The sequence below is a fragment of the Lepus europaeus genome, chromosome 5, assembly GCF_033115175.1.
Source record: "Lepus europaeus isolate LE1 chromosome 5, mLepTim1.pri, whole genome shotgun sequence".
Taxonomy (NCBI): domain Eukaryota; kingdom Metazoa; phylum Chordata; class Mammalia; order Lagomorpha; family Leporidae; genus Lepus; species Lepus europaeus.
The window spans coordinates 136,752,583-136,772,795 of NC_084831.1; the positions used below are offsets into that span (position 1 = coordinate 136,752,583).

Below are 20,213 nucleotides of genomic sequence, written 5' to 3' on the forward strand. Positions count from 1 at the left end.
GGCGCCGCAGGTGAAGGATTAGCCTAGTATCTTTGAATACATCCAGAATGCAAATACTTTTTTACCACTTCAATGCTGCACATGCTGGCCCAATACACTGTTGTCCCATCCCTATAGGGCCAAATCACTCTACTTTCATTCTTCTTGCTACACAGACTACCCTGTACATGGCAGCTCGATGCACTTTTAAACATGAGATCATGTCTCTTGTGCACAAAATGCCAGTGATTTCCCATTCCACTTAGAGGAAAACTCAAAGTTCTTAGCACCCATAGGGCCTCATGTGATGTGCACTGCTCCCCGCCCCCCCACCATCACCACCACCTCATCCTTTCTCATTCAGTCCAGGCAGCTTTTCTTATTGCTCCTTGGATGCATGAAGCTCACTCCTGATTCTCAGATTTGGACTTGCCTCAAAGCCAGATCTGCACGATTTGTTCCCTTACTTCACGGAGGTCTCTAAGGTCTCTCTCCTGGGAGAAAACCTCGTATCACCCAGTGTAATTGAAAATCAATCTTCCTTTCCCTGACCAGAGGAAGAAGTATCTAAGGAAAGACAATGGATCACAGAAGATTGACATTGCCGGAAGTGTTTCCCCTACTCTCTTAACCTGCTTTGGGTCCAGGTCAAGTGTTCCTGTCCTCTTGTTTTTTCTGTGACTAAACCTAATGTAGAGTTAATGAGCCGGCAGCATCTCTAGATTGAAGATAAGAAGGTCAGCTTTAGGAGCAGGAGGAATGGCAAACTTCCCGCTTGGTAGCTCTGTCTTTGACAATCTTGAACACAGACATGTTTTAAATGTTTTTTTTTTTTTTTTCCATAGGACTTCTTGGGCCTACTTTATATGCTGAAGTTGGAGACATCATGAAAGTTCACTTTAAGAACAAGGCAGACAAACCCTTAAGCATCCATCCTCAAGGAATTAAGTACAGCAAATTCTCAGAAGGTAAGAGAAATTGAATATCTCCCTAGCAAGGGAAAATGTGCAATTTTTGTACACCGTTACTGAACAACACTTGTTGTTGGAGAAATTCTTTTTCTTGTAACTGGTGATAATAAAATTGTAAAAATTCTTGCATTTGTAAGTTTCAGAGATGAAATAATGTCCTGGAGTCACATAGACCTCAGGTTTTTTTCTTTTTTTTTTTTTTTTGCTAGATTCTTGTTCATTAACAGTTAGGTGGGAAAATTGCCTAATATCTCTGAATTGCCGTATGCTCACTTTAAAATGAAATGGGAATAATGATAGATGGTTTAACCTGTTATGTCCCATTGTCCTCTCTCTCTCTCTCTCTCTCTCTCTCTATATATATATATATATATAAGACTTAAATGGAATAATAAATATACTACTTATAGTAACTTGTAAATAAATATTGTGTCACTAAAATATTTGCAGAATTGAAAACTTGAGACGCAATGGGATAAAGCAGGGATCAGCAAACCTGTCTACAAAGAGTCAGTTTGGTTAATATTTTCAGTTTCTAGGGTCATAAGAGTTCTGTTGCAATTATTCAACTCTGCATTATAGAACAAAAGTAGCTATAGATAATTATGTAAATGAATGACCATGACTGTGTTCCAATAAACCTTCATTTACAAAAATAAGCTGCTGGCAGGATTTGGTCCATGAGCCATTGGCATGGAACTATTCAGACAAAAGGATTGACCTGGCACATGAATGACATTCAGTGAGTGATATTTGGTGGTGGTGCTGTTGACGGTACCATTAGAACTTTGGGCATAGTAAAATGGTTAAGAACATAAGCTTTGAAGGCAGACAGGTTTAAATTCTGGTTTTATAACTTTGGGTTCTGTGATGTTAATATCTCTGAGCCCTAGTTTTCTCATCAATAAAATGAGTGATTATAACTACCCCATAAAGTTGCTTTTTAGGATTAAATGAGATCATTTAGGTATTGTATTAAATATGGTTCGTGGGACCCAATAAGCTCTCAATAAATGATGATGATGCTAATGATGAAGATGACAACAAAGGTAATGAAGACTACGGTGGTGAAAGTGACTGCATGAATTATAGGGTGCTAAATACACCTATCAATATTCATCTAATTATTTCCATTATGCTGATGTTCAGATCACAGTTAGCAAAGTGGAGTTCTGTTAGCAACTAGTATTTTTTTAAAAGTTGTATCTATATCTTAATAGTTGCTGGTATAATAACATTTTAAAAGAACTTCATATTTTTCACAGTTCACAAGGTCTGTACTTCCTTCTCTCATATTTCAGCCATCATACCTCAGAAGAAAGGAATTGAGTAGTTGAGTGGTTTGCATTGCAGCTTCTGGAAAATCTTGGCCTAGACACTTAACTAGCTGTGTAACTTTTGTAAAACTGTAAGGTTCTCTGAGCCTCATCTTCTTCATCTAGAAAACAAGGCTAATCATATCTATCTCATACAAGCTTGTTGTCATGAAATCTTTGAACAATGCCTAGCACTTAATTAGCACTAAGTAAATATTAGTTATGATAGTAGAGGTGATTCTTCAGTCAAAATATATTCAAATAATTTAATATTTATCTTATTATTTGTGAGCTAGAAAGTTGTCTTTATATTTACTACTTCCTGTGTAAATTATTGTCAGACTCATTCCTACCAAGGTATAGGTGATTGATAACAGAACAATGAACTGCCTTCCCCAGGGGTATTATCAGCACTTAATTCTTAGCTCTAGAGAAAACAAAGCAGCATTGGCTATGAGATTTCATGTATCTCCAAAAGCCAGTTTGGCAAGACTTGTGAGATAGCACACACAGGAATATCTCTTATGTTCCCCAATCCTACAGTCACGTTATAAACAACCACTTAGCCTATTCATGAGGCTCTCAGATGAATGCAGCAAGAATTTAGCAGCATAATACAGGAGGAAAGAGACCTGCTCTATGTCAAAATGTCCCTGGTAGGCTCCTTTTCAAATACAGGAGGTGGTGAGAGGACTAGGAACTTTGAACCCTAGCTAGGCTGTTTGCATAGGGAATGAACTTTGCAACATCAACCTTCTTCCTTTACTGTTTATTTGCCCCTTTATCCCCCACAGCCAGCAATCATTTATGAAGAATTGCTTCATATGCCCCCCCCACTTACACTGGTGACCTGCTTATTGGTGTATAGTAGTGCCTCTGGTTTCAGGGAAGGTAAATGCAGATGAGTGGGGAAAGTGAAATGTAACCCGGGAAATGAGAGGCAAATAGATGCAAATAGATCGAGTGTACTTCCTGGTAAAAGATAAGCTTTCTGTTCATTTTATCATATACTCTGTGTTAAAATAGCATGTCTGTTGATCCACGTCCGACACTCACCGTCACCCGCAGCCTCCCTCTAAGGTCTGAGCTATTTTTTCAGGAATGGAGAATGTGCTGGACCAACAGGCTGAGAAATGGATGGTGGCCCATGGGCAAGGATGGGTTCCTACCCTTTTGGGCAGGATGGTCAAACCACAATTTGAAAAACAAAATGATTACATTTCCTTTAGAAATGTATGAGTATTTCATAGGATTATGTTTTTAAGTCAGGAAATTAAATATCTATAATTATTACCTAATCATAAAATTTTCCATTATTAAAAGGATTTCAATTTGAGGCCAAAATTTAAGAAACTCTAGCATACACTGAACTGTGTTTGAAAATCTATCCCCTTGTTTAGTAAGATTTTTAAAGCTGGTTTCTTCCATTATCTTTGGGAAGTTTGTTTCACAGTTAATCTTTTTTTTAAAACTTTTATTTAATGAATATAAATTTCCAAAGTACAGCTTATGGATTACAATGGCTCCCCCCCCCCCATAATTTCCCTCCCACTTGTGCCCCTCCCCTCTCCCGCTCCCTTTCCCCTTCCATTCACATCAAGATTCATTTTCAATTATCTTTATATACAGAAGATCAATTTAGCATATATTAGGTAAAGCTTTCAACAGTTTGCACCCACATAGGTACACAAAGTGTAAAATACTCACAGTTAATCTTAACATTATTATTTTACTTTATTTATTTATTTATTTAACAGGCAGAGTGGATAGTGAGAGAGAGAGAGACAGAGAGAAAGGTCTTCCTTTTTGCCATTGGTTCACCCTCCAATGGCCACTGCGGCTGGCGCATCTCACTGATCCGAAGCCAGGAGCCAGGTGCTTCTCCTGGTCTCCCATGCGGGTGCAGGGCCCAAGGACTTGGGCCATCCTCCACTGCCTTCCCGGGCCATAGCAGAGAGCTGGCCTGGAAGAGGGGCAACCTGGATAGAATCCGGCGCCCTGACCGGGACTAGAACCCGGTGTGCCGGCGCCGCAAGGCAGAGGATTAGCCTGTTAAGCCACGGCACCGGCCATACTTGCTTTATTTTATCATGTTTTAAATGGATGAGTTACTTTACAAGTATTGTAATGGAGAATTAATTCCATAATATTTATCCATCTACTGGTAAGTCAACTCTCCAAATAAAAAATACAATTTCCACTGAAGATTGTTCCCTGCATTTTGATGTAGCCAAATTCTCTCCATGAAAACAATCTTCTAGGTTTTTCCAAAGAATTCCAATACTCGGCATAATGTAGGTGATTACATTTTTCACTTTTCATGTGAATATTTTGGTCATATGAAGACACTTCCTTGACTATAGGATAAATACTCCAAACAAATCATAATGATTAATAATTCTCATTAATCACAGAATTCTGAACCTCCTTTTAAAAGTGACTTGAACACCCAGTGCAATGGAATCAGGCTATTAACAAAAAATCAGCATTTTAATTTGTCATTGCCTAAATTATAGCTTCTGAAAGAATGTTCTGTATCTTTGCATGCTTTAATGCATTCACTAAGTTTATTAAATGGGAAGAAAAAAAGTTGTTCACAAAAGCAAGTAACAAGTAAAGATTTAATGAATCAGCACCCTGATGGGTAACCAAAAAGGCTCTTTATTTAACCTCACTTTCCAAAGCTTCTAGGCACCATTTTATGTTAAAACAAAATACTGAGCACCCTTTGGCAAATAGTGGGTTCATCAGGACAAGAGTAAACACATTACAAAGCTGACTATGGACTGAGCAGGAAGCGAACAGAACTGAGTAAATATGCAAGGAAGGACTCTGCTCGTGTAAAGAATTTATTCTAGCAAGAAGTTGAACAAGGACTTTTTGTGCCCTAGCACAACGATTGTTCCTGTGCATTCCTCCTCTTTTTTATTTTTGGAGTTTTAATTTTTTATTTTGAATTTAAAGTCATAATCGGATTCACCAAAAATGAATTTCATAAATGATTCATCTAAATAGCTGTTTATTTCTCTGACTTCATGTTATGTAGATTGCAAAATCAAAGATATAGCATACATGTTTTATTTTAGACTAAAGGTAAAATAAAATAATTTCAGTAAAAAGAATAAAAACTTTGGCAAAATTGTTCCCAATTCACTCATTCATGGTCTTTGCTCAGTATAATTACAGAGTATGTCCTGTGTGTAAATCTATATTGTTCACTATTTGTTTCAAGTTGTCCATTAAAAAAGATGCCCATAATTCATGTTTTAGTAGTAAACTTAATTTATTCAATTATTTGAAAACCACCTTATGTTTTAATTAACAGATGAATACGAAATTCTGAGTAATTTACTTTGGTCCATTAGATGAATGTTGATCTATGTGACTACAGCAACTGTTTCCACTGTATTTATATTGGAACCATTTATGTAAAACCTACTTTGCATTGGACTGCTTGCAAATAAGGTTGATACCTATGGAAAAATCAGTCACACAACTATATCTAGCATAAGTGCTAGGTAATTCTTAGATATTTGTATCAGGTGGTTATCATTCCAGAGAAATAGTATGTTCTAATTACGACCTCTGCCTACAGGAAATCCAGGGATGAAACCATGTCCCCTGCTGCTAGCCAGGGTAGGCTTCTCGGGGGTTTCTGCTGCTCCCTGTTTGCATTTGTACCCTGGCTCTCAGCACAGAACCTGGGATGTGATGATGATGATGATGGTGATAGTGGTGGTGGTGGTGGTTACTGAATTAAACTGAGGGGCTGCGGGCTGGATTAGAACAAAAGAACCATGTGTTATTTTCTCTTTGCTCTGAAATTTATGGATTTTGCTGGCGATTCTGAGCAGTTACCTTGTATCATTACCAGTTTTTATCTCCTTAAAGCTAGCTAAAATAGATAGGCTACTGCAATGGACTGGACACTTGTGCCTCCCCCCAAATTCTTGTGTTGAAACCCTAACCCCCAACATGATAGAATATTTAGGCCATGAGGGTACAGTCCCCATGATGGGATAGTGTATAATAAAAGGGACTCAAGAGATCTCATAAAAAAAGGTTTAATTCCATTTGGAAAAAAAGGAGGGAGGAGAGGTATATGGAGAAATAGAGGGAAAGGAAGGAAAGGAAAGAAATGAGTGTTACCATTTTCGGTAGGTATGGTCACTTCAGTAAGAACAGTTTCCATGTAGTAATAGGTTAGGCCTTTTTTTTCAGGTATGTGTTGTCTGCCTACACTCTTCCCTGCGATGGTCTCACCGTCTACCTCAAAGAATTTATTAAGCTATTGTACCAAAGATGGGTGCATCCCAAAGAGAAATGCTGACTCCGGCTCATAATAGTGACCCTTTCACTGAATGAGATGAGGAATGCCCCAAGAAGGGCCAAGTGCCCATCCCTCTTGGCTCTCTATGACACTGGCCTTTCCTTTCCCTGCCCGCAATTGCTCCATCTCTACCACATCTTCCTTTTTTGTTGAAACACCCATCTCTCTGCACTTAATCTTCAGCGTCTCAGTTCCTATTTTTCAACTAAAAAAAAAAGACCAATTTTTACACCCTTCCCCTTTCCTGCAAGTAGAGAAAGAAAGTGAGGATTGTGCGGAGGTGTTGATAAATGGGTCTTTGAATGCCCAAAGTACAGAAATAAAGCATCTAAACTTCAGGGGACAGACGCATTTCATATTCACAAAGACATTTAGACTGATTATTGGAGCTAGAAGCCGAGACTCTAGAGGGAAAGTTGGGGTAATCAATGGCACAAATGTAATTAAGAGATAAAACAGGGCTGATGATGACAGCAGTTGGGGAAAAGATATTAAAATGTTGATATGGGACAAATAAAACAATATATAAACAGCAGTATCCATGCTGCATACTACCAGGCAGTTAAGTATGTTTTATCAGGTTCTATAGAGAAAATAAAATCCATTTTCATGTTCTGAGATGTTTTACTGATCCTTAGATCACTTATGACTCAACTGTCTGATTGTATTTTTTTTTTTTTGACAGGCAGAGTTAGGCAGTGAGAGAGAGAGAGAGAGGTCTTCCTTCCTTTGGTTCACCCCCCAAATGGCCGCTACAGCCTGCACGCTGCGCTGATCCGAAGTCAGGAGCCAGGTGCTTCTCCTGGTCTCCCATGCAGGTGTAGGGGCCCAAGGACTTGGGCCATCCTCCACTGCACTCTCGGGCCAGAGATGAGAGCTGGACTGGAAGAGGGGCAACCAGGACAGAATCAAGCACCCCAACCAGGACTAGAACCCCGTGTGCCATCGCCACAGGCGGAGGATTAGCCTAGTGAGCCATGGCGCGGATCTCTGATTGTATTTAAATAACCATTATTTAGATTCCATGAAAAACTGACTTTCTAAACCTTGATTGATTAACTAGTCATATTTTGTGTTCTTCAGACTACGGTATTAAAGCCTTTGTAACCACATGAGGATAGATAGAAGTGGATGTTACATGAACCTTTCCAAGCAATAAAGCTTCCTGTACATCTCTAGAGAGCTCATCTTAGGCTCACCAGACTGGAGAATGATGATGTCCTCAGAACTTCCTGGATGACTTCATGACTGTTGCTTCTTCAGGTGCTTCCTACACTGACTACACATCCCCTGTGGAGAAAATGGATGATGCTGTGGCTCCAGGCCAAGAATACACCTATGAGTGGACTATCAGTGAGGACAGTGGGCCCACACACGATGACCCTCCATGCCTCACACACATCTATTATTCTTACAATGATCTGATACAGGACTTTAACTCCGGGCTTATTGGACCTCTGCTTATCTGTAAGAAAGGTAAAGACAATACTAATAAAAGATTCAACAACAAAACAGATGTTGGAGTAGTAAGGATCTCTGTACTGGGATAAGGCTTGGGAGTACCTGGGAAGGAGAAGGGTGCAGAGACCAGATCATTGTTTGACAATGAATATTTAAGGACTTGGATTCTTCTCTGTTTCTCTTAACGCCTCCTTCATCTCAGTCCTGGGAGCTTCTCCCAAGCAAAACCATTTTGAGAATCTGTTCTGATGCTGCACTTATATGATTTGTAACATTTAGATCAATGCCAAAGGTTTTTTAAAAGCATATAGTAGTCTATACTCTGATGAGAGAGTTCTTGGATACAAATCTGGATAACACATCCTACATGCCTGAGGTTCAGTTTGGTAATTTGGTTTGTAAATATGAAACTCCAACTTTGTTTCTTATCAGCTCAACACTTTGAGTGGCAGGTTTCAAAAATGCTCAGTTGGCTTTATAATACATTTCATTGGCTGGGCTTCTTAGGAGTAAGCTTGGATTTTGATTGTATCCCAAGATAATATAACCTATCTTTCATTAAAACAAATAATGAAGTATAGCATGGGAAAAATTTGATGTCTAGTTGTCCACAGTGAATTTACCATAGGATAGATTCACCATATGTCTATCCATACAAACAAACCATACCTACATCCATTGCCAGTCCATTCATTCATTCATTCATTCATTATACAAACACATTTTTTCATTGTCTAATATGTAGAAGATACTAGGATGGCAGTGAAAAAAACAAAAACTGATGAAAGTGTTTTCTTTCATTTTACCATCAGCTTTTTGTCTTGATGTGAGAATGGATTAATCCTGATCCTCTCAACCAATTCTCTGATGCCTCACTTCATGTGCAAACAAGATGGCTATATTAAACTTGGGGAGTGATGCTTTTGCCACCTGAACTAAGATTTCTATGTATTGGCCTATGGAGACTGGAGAAAATAGATATGTTTGCAGTTTTGATTGTCACCAAATGTTTTCATTCTTTGCCATATGAAATTCACATTTAAAGCTCCATTCCCCAAGGCTGTCAGGTACTTAGAAAACACTTAATAGGGCATCAAGACTTTACTAAGCCCCCAATCATTGTCATTTGGTAAAGATGATATCTTTTGCCGGCGGCTCACTAGGCTAATCCTCCGCCTAGCGGCGCTGGCACACCAGGTTCTAGTCCCGGTCGGGGCACCAGATTCTGTCCCGGTTGCCCCTCTTCCAGGCCAGCTCTCTGCTGTGGCCAGGGAATGCAGTGGAGGATGGCCCAAGTCCTTGGGCCCTGCACCCCATGGGAGACCAGGATAAGCACCTGGCTCCTGCCATCGGATCGGCGCGGTGCGCCGGCCACAGCGCGCCAGCCGTGGCGGCCATTGGAGGGTGAACCAACGGCAAAAAGGAAGACCTTTCTCTCTGTCTCTCTCTCTCACTGTCCACTCTGCCTGTCAAAAAAAAAAAAAAGGTGATATGTTTTAAAAGTTGTTGATATCACTATGATTGTTTGCCATAAACTGTTTGCTATCTAGGAATAGCTAATGCGATTCTTTTATGGGGAATATTGAAAATCCATCTTTTCTTTCACAGGTACCCTCGCTGAAGATGGGACTCAGAAGATGTTTGACAGACAACACGTGCTGCTGTTTGCTGTGTTTGATGAAAGCAAGAGCTGGAGCCAGTCATCCTCCCTAATGTACACAGTCAATGGCTATGTGAACGGGACAATGCCAGGTAACACGTGGGCAGTGCACTGCCCAGCAAGAGTAGATCCACTAGCACCTGTGCTCCTGTTGTTCTCAAGGCACTAGGGAAGTAGACCATGCTCACCAGTTTTCAGTTCCTAATCAGAAAATCATGTAACTTAGTGCAGTAGTTCTCAAGGTATTATCTTTTTTCTTAACTAGGAATTGCGACAGACAATTTAGAAGCTAGTCAAGAGACAAAGTGTGCAGCCTTGTTAGGTATAGTGTTTTGAACAGGTTTCACCTTGGCCTATACCTGCAGATATCAGCTCAGTCTTCCTCATTGATTTCTGTGGTCCCTGCTGCATGGTGACTTTACCTTTTTCTACTGAAGTTCGAGATCAATCCCTACCAAGAAGATAAGCAGAAAGAATGAAATTAAGACACTTACACAATGAAGATAACTAAAAGATCAGGAAAAAGACCAACATATAAAAATACTATTAGCATTTCAGAAGGTGATGGATGAGTAATCTTCCTGGGTATGTAGTATGTTTTCCCTTTGTATCTATATGAAGACTGTTGTGAGAAAGCCAAGACATAGCAACTGTAAAGAGGGAAAGAAGAGACAGGCTGCCAACTAGACCACCAGATTTACTCTTTCTGGTAGAAATGAGTTACAGCTAGCAGTCTAGGGTATATGGCATGGTCTGAGGCGAAAATGAAAACACTATCTTACCAAATAAACCATATTTCAAAATACAAAGCTTCTCAGATATCATTATCTATGTCTAAAAATCACAAGTGGCTTCACCTGCTGAAAAACACAAGTTGTCAAGTAAAGACCTCAGCATTGTTTTTATAAGGTATTCTATTTCATTTGACCCATCTCCCACCTGGATTATTAAAAACTCACTCATATGACTCTGAGTATTGATTCTGATTTCCAAAATCAGGAACTTGCAAACTTAGGACTTAGCTAACTGACCTGCACCTTGGGAGATCAGAATGCAAACTTCTCTCACTTCTCTATCTTGCCAAGTGGCCTTGGTTATTAGCTGTTTCAACATATTTACTTACAGGAATTGATTAATCATCTGCCCTAATATCTATTTCCTGGCAAAGTGAAAAATTGTGTAAATACATGGAAGGAAAAATCTCCCACCCCACCACCACACAAACCATATGTGCAAAAATTAAAATAACTTGATCAGAACAGAGAGTTTATGAATTTAGAGATGAAAAAAATAGAATAACTAGGGGTAAGTAGGAGAGGGTAGAGAAATGCCATTCATGGAAACAATACTTAATGCTTGTAAAACTCTGCCTTATGGGGAAGTATAGATTGACTACATATGGTAAATGCTAATACAAATGCATAAATTGATGTGTTCAATATGAGAATTTCTTTGTGTGGAGAAAGACTTTCTACCTTCTAGCTTCTTATTCTCATCACTGACACCAGGAACATCTGCTTTGTTACAATAGTCTCCTAAAACAAGCCCCTCTATGAATAAGGAACTGATTCTCAGCGTCATTATTTAATGTCTCAATATTAGACATCTGAAATTTAGAACCCAAGCCAAGGAGAGAAATGAAGGTTGGAATCTGCAACCAAGCCAAAGAGCATTGTCCTAGTCCCTGTAGAGCCAAGGAAAGAACAAAACTAAGCTTTTGTTCTCAGTTCTCATTACTCCATCCATGAAATGCTCTGGGGATCCAGCATAGTGAGCACTTCGCCACTGCATTTTAAGGATAGTGTGTAACCCACAGAGCAATTTATTACCTTGTCATTAAAAAATAGTGTGGGTAAAGAAGCAATGGAAAACCTTCAAATTACCTTCACCTCTCCCCATAGGCAGATTTCTATCTAAGAGGATTAGGCCCTTAAACTCAGGACTGGAGGTTCTAGTGATTCCCTCCAATCAGATTAAGGTAACCACTTACTCCATTTTGCCTTGGGCTTTACCATTTCTAACACTGAAAGTCCTACATCCTCAGAAATCCCTCAGTCTTGGGTAAGCCTGGCTGGTTGGTCATCTACTTGGTTCCCTCCTTGGATTAATTCCTTTGCAGTATTTGTGCTTTCCAGCTAATGTCCCCAATCTGTTGGCTCTATTTTTACCTCTATAATGCCATTTGCAGTGTGTTATGACTGCTCTTTGCCCATCACTCAAACGTTTGCTTTTTCAGGGCAGGAACCACAACTTGAGCATCTGGTCCCCTAGAACTTTGCACAATGCCTGTTGTATAGCAGGTGCTGTATACATGTTTGGTGAGTGATGTTTTGATCACAGAATTCTGAACTTGATATGTGTTTTGACTACAATCTTCTTTTTTCTCAGATATAACGGTTTGTGCCCATGACCACATCAGCTGGCATCTGATTGGGATGAGCTCTGGCCCAGAATTGTTTTCCATTCATTTCAATGGCCAGGTCCTGGAGCAGAACCATCACAAGCTTTCAGCTATCACCCTTGTTAGTGCGACAGCCACCACTGCAAATATGACTGTGAGCTCAGAAGGAAGGTGGATCATATCTTCTTTCATCCCTAAACATTTCCAAGGCAGGTAACTCTTCTGACAGTCTTAATTCTAAATGCAGGATCTATTCTTGCCAGGTACCAACTCCTCTCTTCCCCTTCGCTCTTTCAAGCTACCCACACCCCAAATAAAAAGGCCTTGGGTTCTAACACACTTTAAAAACTCTTCTCCTAGTCTTATAACCCAATGATTGTGGTTGGAAGAAGTAGAGGAACTGTCAAAGATTGCTTATAATTAGGCAAAAGCTGAAGAAGCCTCAACTTCCTTAAAAGCAGGAAAGAGGAAGGAAATAAGTGCATACACAGAGGTGGTCTTTCTTGAGGACATCTCATACGTAGCTGAAGACAAAGGCCTTGGTGCTGGACTACGAGAAACAGCCACAAATATACAGAAGCGCCAAGTTACAGAAACTACAAAAGCAGTAGTGTGATCTTCATTTCACAGACAAATGGACGGTAACAAGAAAAATGAGAACTCAGCAAGACAGAAGTCACAGGGCTTTAAGGGTCTGGATATTACAAGACATCTTCCTGCTCCAAAAGAAACAAAGGCGGTCTCCCTAAGGTTTTCTACTAACTCTTCTTCCTTTCCTCATCTTTTTTATTCTAGCCCCCTCTGGAGAGTTCCAAGCCAAAGTGTGCAAAAATTGCCAGAGCTTTCTTTCCTTTTACTATGATTATTTAAACCTTCCACAAGTGGATTTTTAAAATATGCATTTTGATCAGTTCTAATTTCAGCTCTCAAATTTTTTCACTGTCTGTATATCCTATCTCAGCTGGAATGCAAGCTTACCTTGACATTAAAAACTGCCGAAAAAAAACCAGGAGTCCCAAGAAACTAACTCGTGACCAGAGACGGCACATTAAGAGGTGGGAATACTTCATCGCTGCAGAGGAAGTCATCTGGGACTATGCACCTATAATACCAACAAGTATGGACAAGTGAGTTGTTGGGGTCCACACCACTGTGCAAAGGTCCAGGACATATTTCCAAGGGTGCTAGATGGTGCAGGAGCAAAATGTCACGAGTAGACAAATATAGAGATCTCCTTGTCTGATTCACTCTTGAATCATCCTAAATTCACCAAAGGAATTCAGTCTAAATAATAACAGCAGCTACCATTTGGTGAAGGCTTCTGTTACCAAACACTGCTTTCGACATTTTTAAAGGACTTCACTTAAATTCTGTAAGTTTGATACTACTGTATCATTTTTTGCCATTATCAGTGTGGGAGTATGTCAGATCAGAAATTTGGAAATTCAGCTAGCTCTCAAACACTTGGAAAGATACTAAAGTTCACTTGTAATAAAAGAAATACAAATTAAACTTCACTGGAATACTATTTGTCATCTATCAGATCACAAGTCCAGGTGACATCATGTGTTGAAACTACTGCAGTAAACACGTGCTTTCATCCATTCCTGGTGGGAGAGTACATTGGTGAAGCCCTTTTGAAAAAGTGTCAACATGTTAAATGCATATGCCTTGTGATGCTTCAGTTCATACTGGGAATTTAAATATGTAGATATACTTGTTTACAGATGAAATGATGTATGTATAGGGTATTCACTTTTGTATATTTAGTAGTAGCAAAAGATGGGTAATGACTCAAAATATCTATCAATAAGAAACTAGTTTAATGCATTATGGTATATTCATGCAAAGGAATACCAGGCATCTGCAAAAAATGCAAACCAACATTCTCCATGTACCAATATAAAGAGGTCTTTAAACCATATTGTTATATTAAAACTTTGAGGTAAAGTGTAGATATAGATAGTTTTCTGTTGTTAAAAGGGTAGGAGATGAAAATATGTATATTTGCTTATTTACATATTATATTCTTATTTAATATATATATTCACATATAACATTCATATAGTATTTCTGGAATTAGGCACATGAAATGAAATGAAATTGTTTTTTAAATATTTTATTTATTTCTTTGAAAGTCAGAGTTATACAGAGAGAAGAGAAGCAGAGAGAGAGAGGTTTTGCATCCGATGGTTCACTCCTCAATTGACTGCAACAGCCGGAGCTGTGCCAGTCCAAAGCCAGGAGCCAGGAGCTTCTTCTGGGTCTCCCACGCAGGCACAGGGGGGCCAAGGATTTGGGCCATTTTCTACTGCATTCCCAGGCCATAGCAGAGAGCTGGATTGTAAGCGGAGCAGCCAGGTCCCGAACCAGTGACATATGGAATGCTTGCGCTTCAGGCCAGGCCCGTTAACCTGCTGCGCCACAGTGCTGGCCCTATGAAATGAAATTAATTTAAGTGACTACCTAAAAAATTCAGGGAGGGGTTGGGAGGCCAGGTTGAGGGTGTGAGAGTTTTCACTATAATAAAAATAATATCCTGTTCTGGTAATACTGCTTTACAACTTTTCTAGAAATAGCTTGAGCATGTGTAGACTGAAGATACTTCAATATTTCTGAATTCTATTGTAATAAGTGATTTAAGAATATTTTACAAAAATATGCTCTGTATCTGTCTGGAACTCTGTTACCAATACTTCTAAGTTATTCCTTTCTATGTTCAATAATAACATAATGTATTACATATTTAAACCAAAAAAAAAATTAGTGGAAACTTCATTTTACACAGGGAAGTAACTAGTGTCCCTCTGAGTGTCATTATTTTTATAATATAATGCATGATTGATAGAACATATTGGTTTAGTTCTTCATCCATAACCATAAGTTTCCTTATCAATAAGAGTTTTGTACACAGTCTTGGTTTATCACTGGAGAACTTCATCAGTATGCTTAGCCCTTGATATTGACGGCAGTCGGTGCTCTGAGCATTCTGCCCTAGGCTGTATTTTCGAAATTTATGTTTGGTATCGGCTTATTCTATTTAAGGAGGGTCCTGGAACTTTCCAAAAGGTTTACTTTAAGAAGTGTTCCATTATCTTTAACAAACACCATAATAATCTTCCCTAAGTACCATTGTACAACTTGCTTTATGACAGTGCTTGGTTTCAAGAGGCTGAACACAAAACTTTCTGTTGTGATTTATTTTTCCTTTGTTTCATTATGAACGTTTTGCTAAGGTTTTAGTCTATGTATATCTTATTTCATAGATCCACTGAATATGAAGGAGTCTTTGCAGTATTTCAACATAATAAAGCACATATTAGTCAAAAAAAATAATATCCTGTTAAAACATTAACAAAAAGAGCAAAAAAGAAGTTTGGACAATATGATATAATTAGTGATGGAGCTGTCCTAGCCATGGTCAGTGCTTGTCACTGTACAAAATAAGTGCATAAAATGCATCCTTAATCATGGAGTTTCTGCTTTTGCAAACTTATGCGATAAAGAGGGCCAAGAGGAAACAGAATTCGTGTTGCTGCCTCAAAGTCATTTATCTCAGTAGCTACAGAGGGTAGATAAAGGAAGTTGCTTTCATTTGGCTTCCGGGTTGGGTAGATAGTGGAAGGGAAAAACAAATAGTGCAGAACTCTAATATAGATTTATTACAAAGTAAAAGCCTTCCTGGAGTAATGAACATTTTTTTTTTTTTTTTTTGACAGGCAGAGTGGATAGTGAGAGACAGAGAGACAGAGAGAAAGGTCTTCCTTTGCTGTTGGTTCACCCTCCAATGGCCGCCGCGGCTGGCGCGCTGCGACCGGCGCACCGCGCTGATCCAATGAACATGCTTTTTAAAATGGAGAAATATCTAGAAGGCCAATAAGGATATCATAGGTTAAGTGATAGGAAAGACTTTGGAAAAATTCCCAGTGTCTCCTATTCTTTCAGCTTGTATGGACCTTTTCCCAGAGATATCTAAAGTTAGCTGTTATCAGCCAAGAGTGACAGGAAGATCCAAGTAGCTGCTTCTAGCTAATCAACTACGACTTTACTGATGTTAGAAGAGATAACTCAGAGGTTTCCAGTTCTACAGCTAGAAAGAGAACACCATGACATTGTTGCAAACTGCCTGAGGGACTTTTATAGAGAAAGAGCATTTCTAGCTAATCCACAAGCAGCACTTCTCAGCACAAGGGCTTCCCCACTGTACTGGGGATACCACTTGAGGAAGGCTTTTAATTTTTTTTGTTTTTGTTGTTCATTTCACTTTAAGAAAATACAGGTCTTTGCACTTGGATAATTTCTCAAACCAAATTGGAAAACATTATAAGAAAGTTGTTTACAAGCAGTACCAAGATGAGAACTTCACCAAACGCATGGACAATCCCAATATCAAAGAAGATGGGATTTTGGGTCCTATTATTAGAGCCCAGGTCAGAGACACACTCAAAGTAAGTAACAGAAATATAGACCATAGAGGAAATTAACCTGTGAAAGACAGGCCATAGAATATCTGGTTATTGGTTTATTTTTATGAGAAAGAAGCATTATAATTTTAAATTCATATGTAGTTTAGTTTTTATTTAATGGTTGTACTGATTTATAGTCTGCTTAATAATACAATGGAGCTAGACTGTTTATCAAAGTATAAAGGAAGAAACCAGAGTGTAATCTGAGTGAAGAATAATATGAGGAATAAGAAAATAAAGCCATAGATAAGTATAATGAAATGCTCATTATATGAAATACTCATGCAATGAAATACTCATACATGCCACACAGTCCCATAAGACTGCAAATTTTGTTCTGGCTTTATAAAAGCTACAATGAAAAATGAACTATGCCAGGGCAATATTTACAATATCTATTTTTAAAAGCACAGTTTTCACTCCCACTGAGACCTAATAGGAATTTCTTCCATGGAGTCTTTAAAAGAGAATGCTATATGATGCAGTGGATGATATTCTTGCCCAAACTCCTGCAACTGCTATAATAGATTTTTAATTTTTAAAATTTGTTTTCATTTTATTTGAAAGGCACAGAGAAAGAAAGGGACAGAGACCTTTCAGTCACTGGTTCACTCCCCAAGTGCCCACAACAGCCCCAACTGAGTCAGGCCAAAGCCAGGATCCTGGAATTCCATCCAAGTCTCCTAGGTAGCAGGGACCTAAGTACTTAAGTCATCACCTGCTGCCTCCCAGGGTGCGCATTAGAAAGAAGCCGGATTAGAAGCAGAGCTGGGACTGAAATCAGGCACTCCTATATGGGATGTAGGCATCCTAAATGACATCTTAACTGTTATACAAATACTCACCTCAATAATACATATTTTTAAAGCTTCATAGCTCTTTAATGTTTCTCTTTGTAGCTGAGACCATAAAAGTAAACACTGTTGAGTAAAAACAATTATTGGATGTGGTCTAGCTGAGCAGCTCTCTGAGGCTTGATCGCTGGTGAAGGTGAATTTCCAATTTTAGTATATGTGCTGCAGAAGCAAGCACAGGTAAATTTCAATATATTACCAGTAGTGGGGAGTTCATCTCCAATAATTTCCCTTAAATGTTTTGTCACATCACTGAGATCGTAAGAACTGGGCTGCAGACAATCAAAAGTTGCAATCTTTTACAAGATCCTAGAATACAGATTATCCACCAATTAGGGATGATCCAAATGCCTCCACAATCAACCAAGTAGAAAGTAATTGTTTATTTTTCAAAGACTAGAGGGCCTAACTAGGACTCCTGTATAAATAATGGTCATGACATGGTCTATTTTGTCCATTTAAAAACCAACCTGTGGCACAGCAGGTTAAACCTCTGCCTGTGACACCAGCATCCCATATACGTGCTGATTCCAGTCCTGGCTGCTCCATTTCCAATCCAGCTCTCTGCTAATGCACCTGGGAAAGCAGCAGAAAATGGCGCAAGTGCTTGTGCCCCTGCACCCATGTGGGAGACCCGGATGAAACTCCTGGCCCCTGGCTTCAGCCTGGCCCAGCCCCAGCCTTTGCAGCCATTTTGGACGTGACTCAGCAGATGGAAGGTCTCTTTCTCTCTCTTTTTTTTCTCTCTCTCCCCCTTTTCCTCCCTCCCTCTCTCTCTGTAACTCTGCATTTCAAACAAATAAATCTTTTTAAGAAGCTAAGCAAAACATTCTTTCTGCCCCATTTCTGACCCCTTTAAGGTGCTTTTAGGTGGTTTAAACCTTTTTGAGAATTCAGGACTTGACTAATTGCCTGTGTCCCACAAGGAAATGATTTCATTGACAACGAGCCTGGGAGTTCTGTCATGCAGGGGAAGGGGATCTGGTACCTAGATGAGAAGGCCTACATTGAAAGTGGCTTGTGGCTCAAGCTGAAAAGAGAGGGAGAGGAGGATGTGGACTGGCTTGAAGAGGGGACAGCTGCTAAAATGTCACAACTTTAAGGTCAAACGCTTCTATTTTCCACATCAGTGTGTGTGTGAAACTCTCTGAAACACTCCTGCCAGGCAATGGGATGAGGCTGCTATTCCGGTAAACAGAACTTTCCCACAGTGTACACATATGTACACTAGAACATGTGCACATGTGCACACACCTACACACACGCACACACCCCTCTTCTTCAATAGCCAAATATGCAAAGCTAACATCCTATTTCAGTTCCTATGATCAATCTTAAATCCTGAAATAACAACTTTGATTTAACCTTGTAGATCGTGTTCAAAAACTCGGCCAGCCGCCCCTATAGCATTTACCCTCATGGAGTGACCCTGTCCCCTTACGAAGTTGAAGTCAACTCTTCTTCCTCCACCTCAGGTTTGTAGCTTTCACTTATACTGAACAAAACTAGTGACCTCTGAGAGGCTCCCATATTTGTCTACAGACCTCTCTGCACAGTGGTATAACCAGAGCAGTAAAGGAGTAGACATACAGGACCATCCAGCCAAACTGGATTACACAGCCAAACCCTCCTGGATTTGGGGAGTTTTGTTAAATGGCACAAATACTGTCCTGTATTAGAGTTATAGTGGCCTCTAGTGGATCAATATTGAATCCAAGCAGAACTTAATATGAGAATATTCCTTTCCTGGTACTAATTGGTTCTAATGAAAGCTCATATTTTAACTACCTATATATCATCATCATCATCTTCATCATTAAATATCTTTCCAAGTGAAAACATCTTTGAATATATTTTCTTCTAGGCAATAATACTGTGATCAGAGCAGTTCAACCAGGGGAAACCTATATTTATAAATGGAACATTCTAGAGTTTGATGAGCCCACAGAAAATGATGCTCAGTGTTTAACAAGACCATACTACAGTGACGTGGACATCACAAGGGACATTGCCTCTGGACTTATAGGGATACTTCTAATTTGTAAGAGCAGATCCCTGGACAAGCGAGGCGTACAGGTATTTTGTCCTTGAAGTAGCCTTTTAGAAGCTCAATGACTCAGTGACCTTCTTCTAGATGGAACAGATTAGATGCGATTGATAAAAATGAGGCTTTTCACCTCCTGCTGCAATCCTGTCTTGACCTCCCTTCCCAAAGATGCCCCTTTTCAGCATGAAGCAGCCAGAGCAATCATCGCCCAGTTCCCCTTAACAAATATTGGGGTTTCCATCTGGGAGGAGGGAATGTGAGGCGTCAGATGGGTTAATCATAGTCAGGGGGTCCCAGTGGAATTTGGGGTGTAAAATACTTGCTTCCTTCCCCAAAACATTAACTTTAGCAAGAACAAACAGGCCACCCTCCTTCCTTTGGAATCTCCAGATTTACCATGAGAATAGCAAAGGAGCTCTTCCTAAGCACAGCTCATTATGAAAACAAGTTATCTATCCCACCCTTAGCAGGCCAGACAGGATGGAGAATTGTAAATGAGGTCTTTTGATGGTTTTTGTCCCCCTGCCTAGTAAATTGTACTGAAAAAGCTGACTGCCACTAGTTTCTTGAGTTTTCCTCTCTTGGAAGCCCCCCTCCATGCCACTCTGGCTGGAGGTCCTTGATTCTACTAAATGCTTTTAAATCTCAAAAAAAAAAAAAAAAGGGCTTTTCCTTCTTGAGAACAGTAAATATTAATTCATCCCCTTCAGTGCGACTGTGATAACATG

The 20,213-nt window shown here is 39.5% G+C and overlaps 1 protein-coding gene across 1 annotated transcript in view; it reads left to right on the plus strand.

The window, feature by feature from the left end:
* F5 (coagulation factor V) overlaps window positions 1-20,213 on the plus strand; it is a 73,913-nt gene that overhangs the window by 17,731 nt on the left and 35,969 nt on the right. The window contains exons 3-10 of the mRNA XM_062192756.1: window positions 825-947; window positions 7,860-8,072; window positions 9,666-9,809; window positions 12,106-12,327; window positions 13,080-13,245; window positions 16,389-16,566; window positions 18,811-18,913; window positions 19,303-19,514. Of these exons, the coding sequence (XP_062048740.1) occupies window positions 825-947; window positions 7,860-8,072; window positions 9,666-9,809; window positions 12,106-12,327; window positions 13,080-13,245; window positions 16,389-16,566; window positions 18,811-18,913; window positions 19,303-19,514 (1,361 nt within the window). The remainder of the gene's footprint in view (window positions 1-824; window positions 948-7,859; window positions 8,073-9,665; window positions 9,810-12,105; window positions 12,328-13,079; window positions 13,246-16,388; window positions 16,567-18,810; window positions 18,914-19,302; window positions 19,515-20,213) is intronic.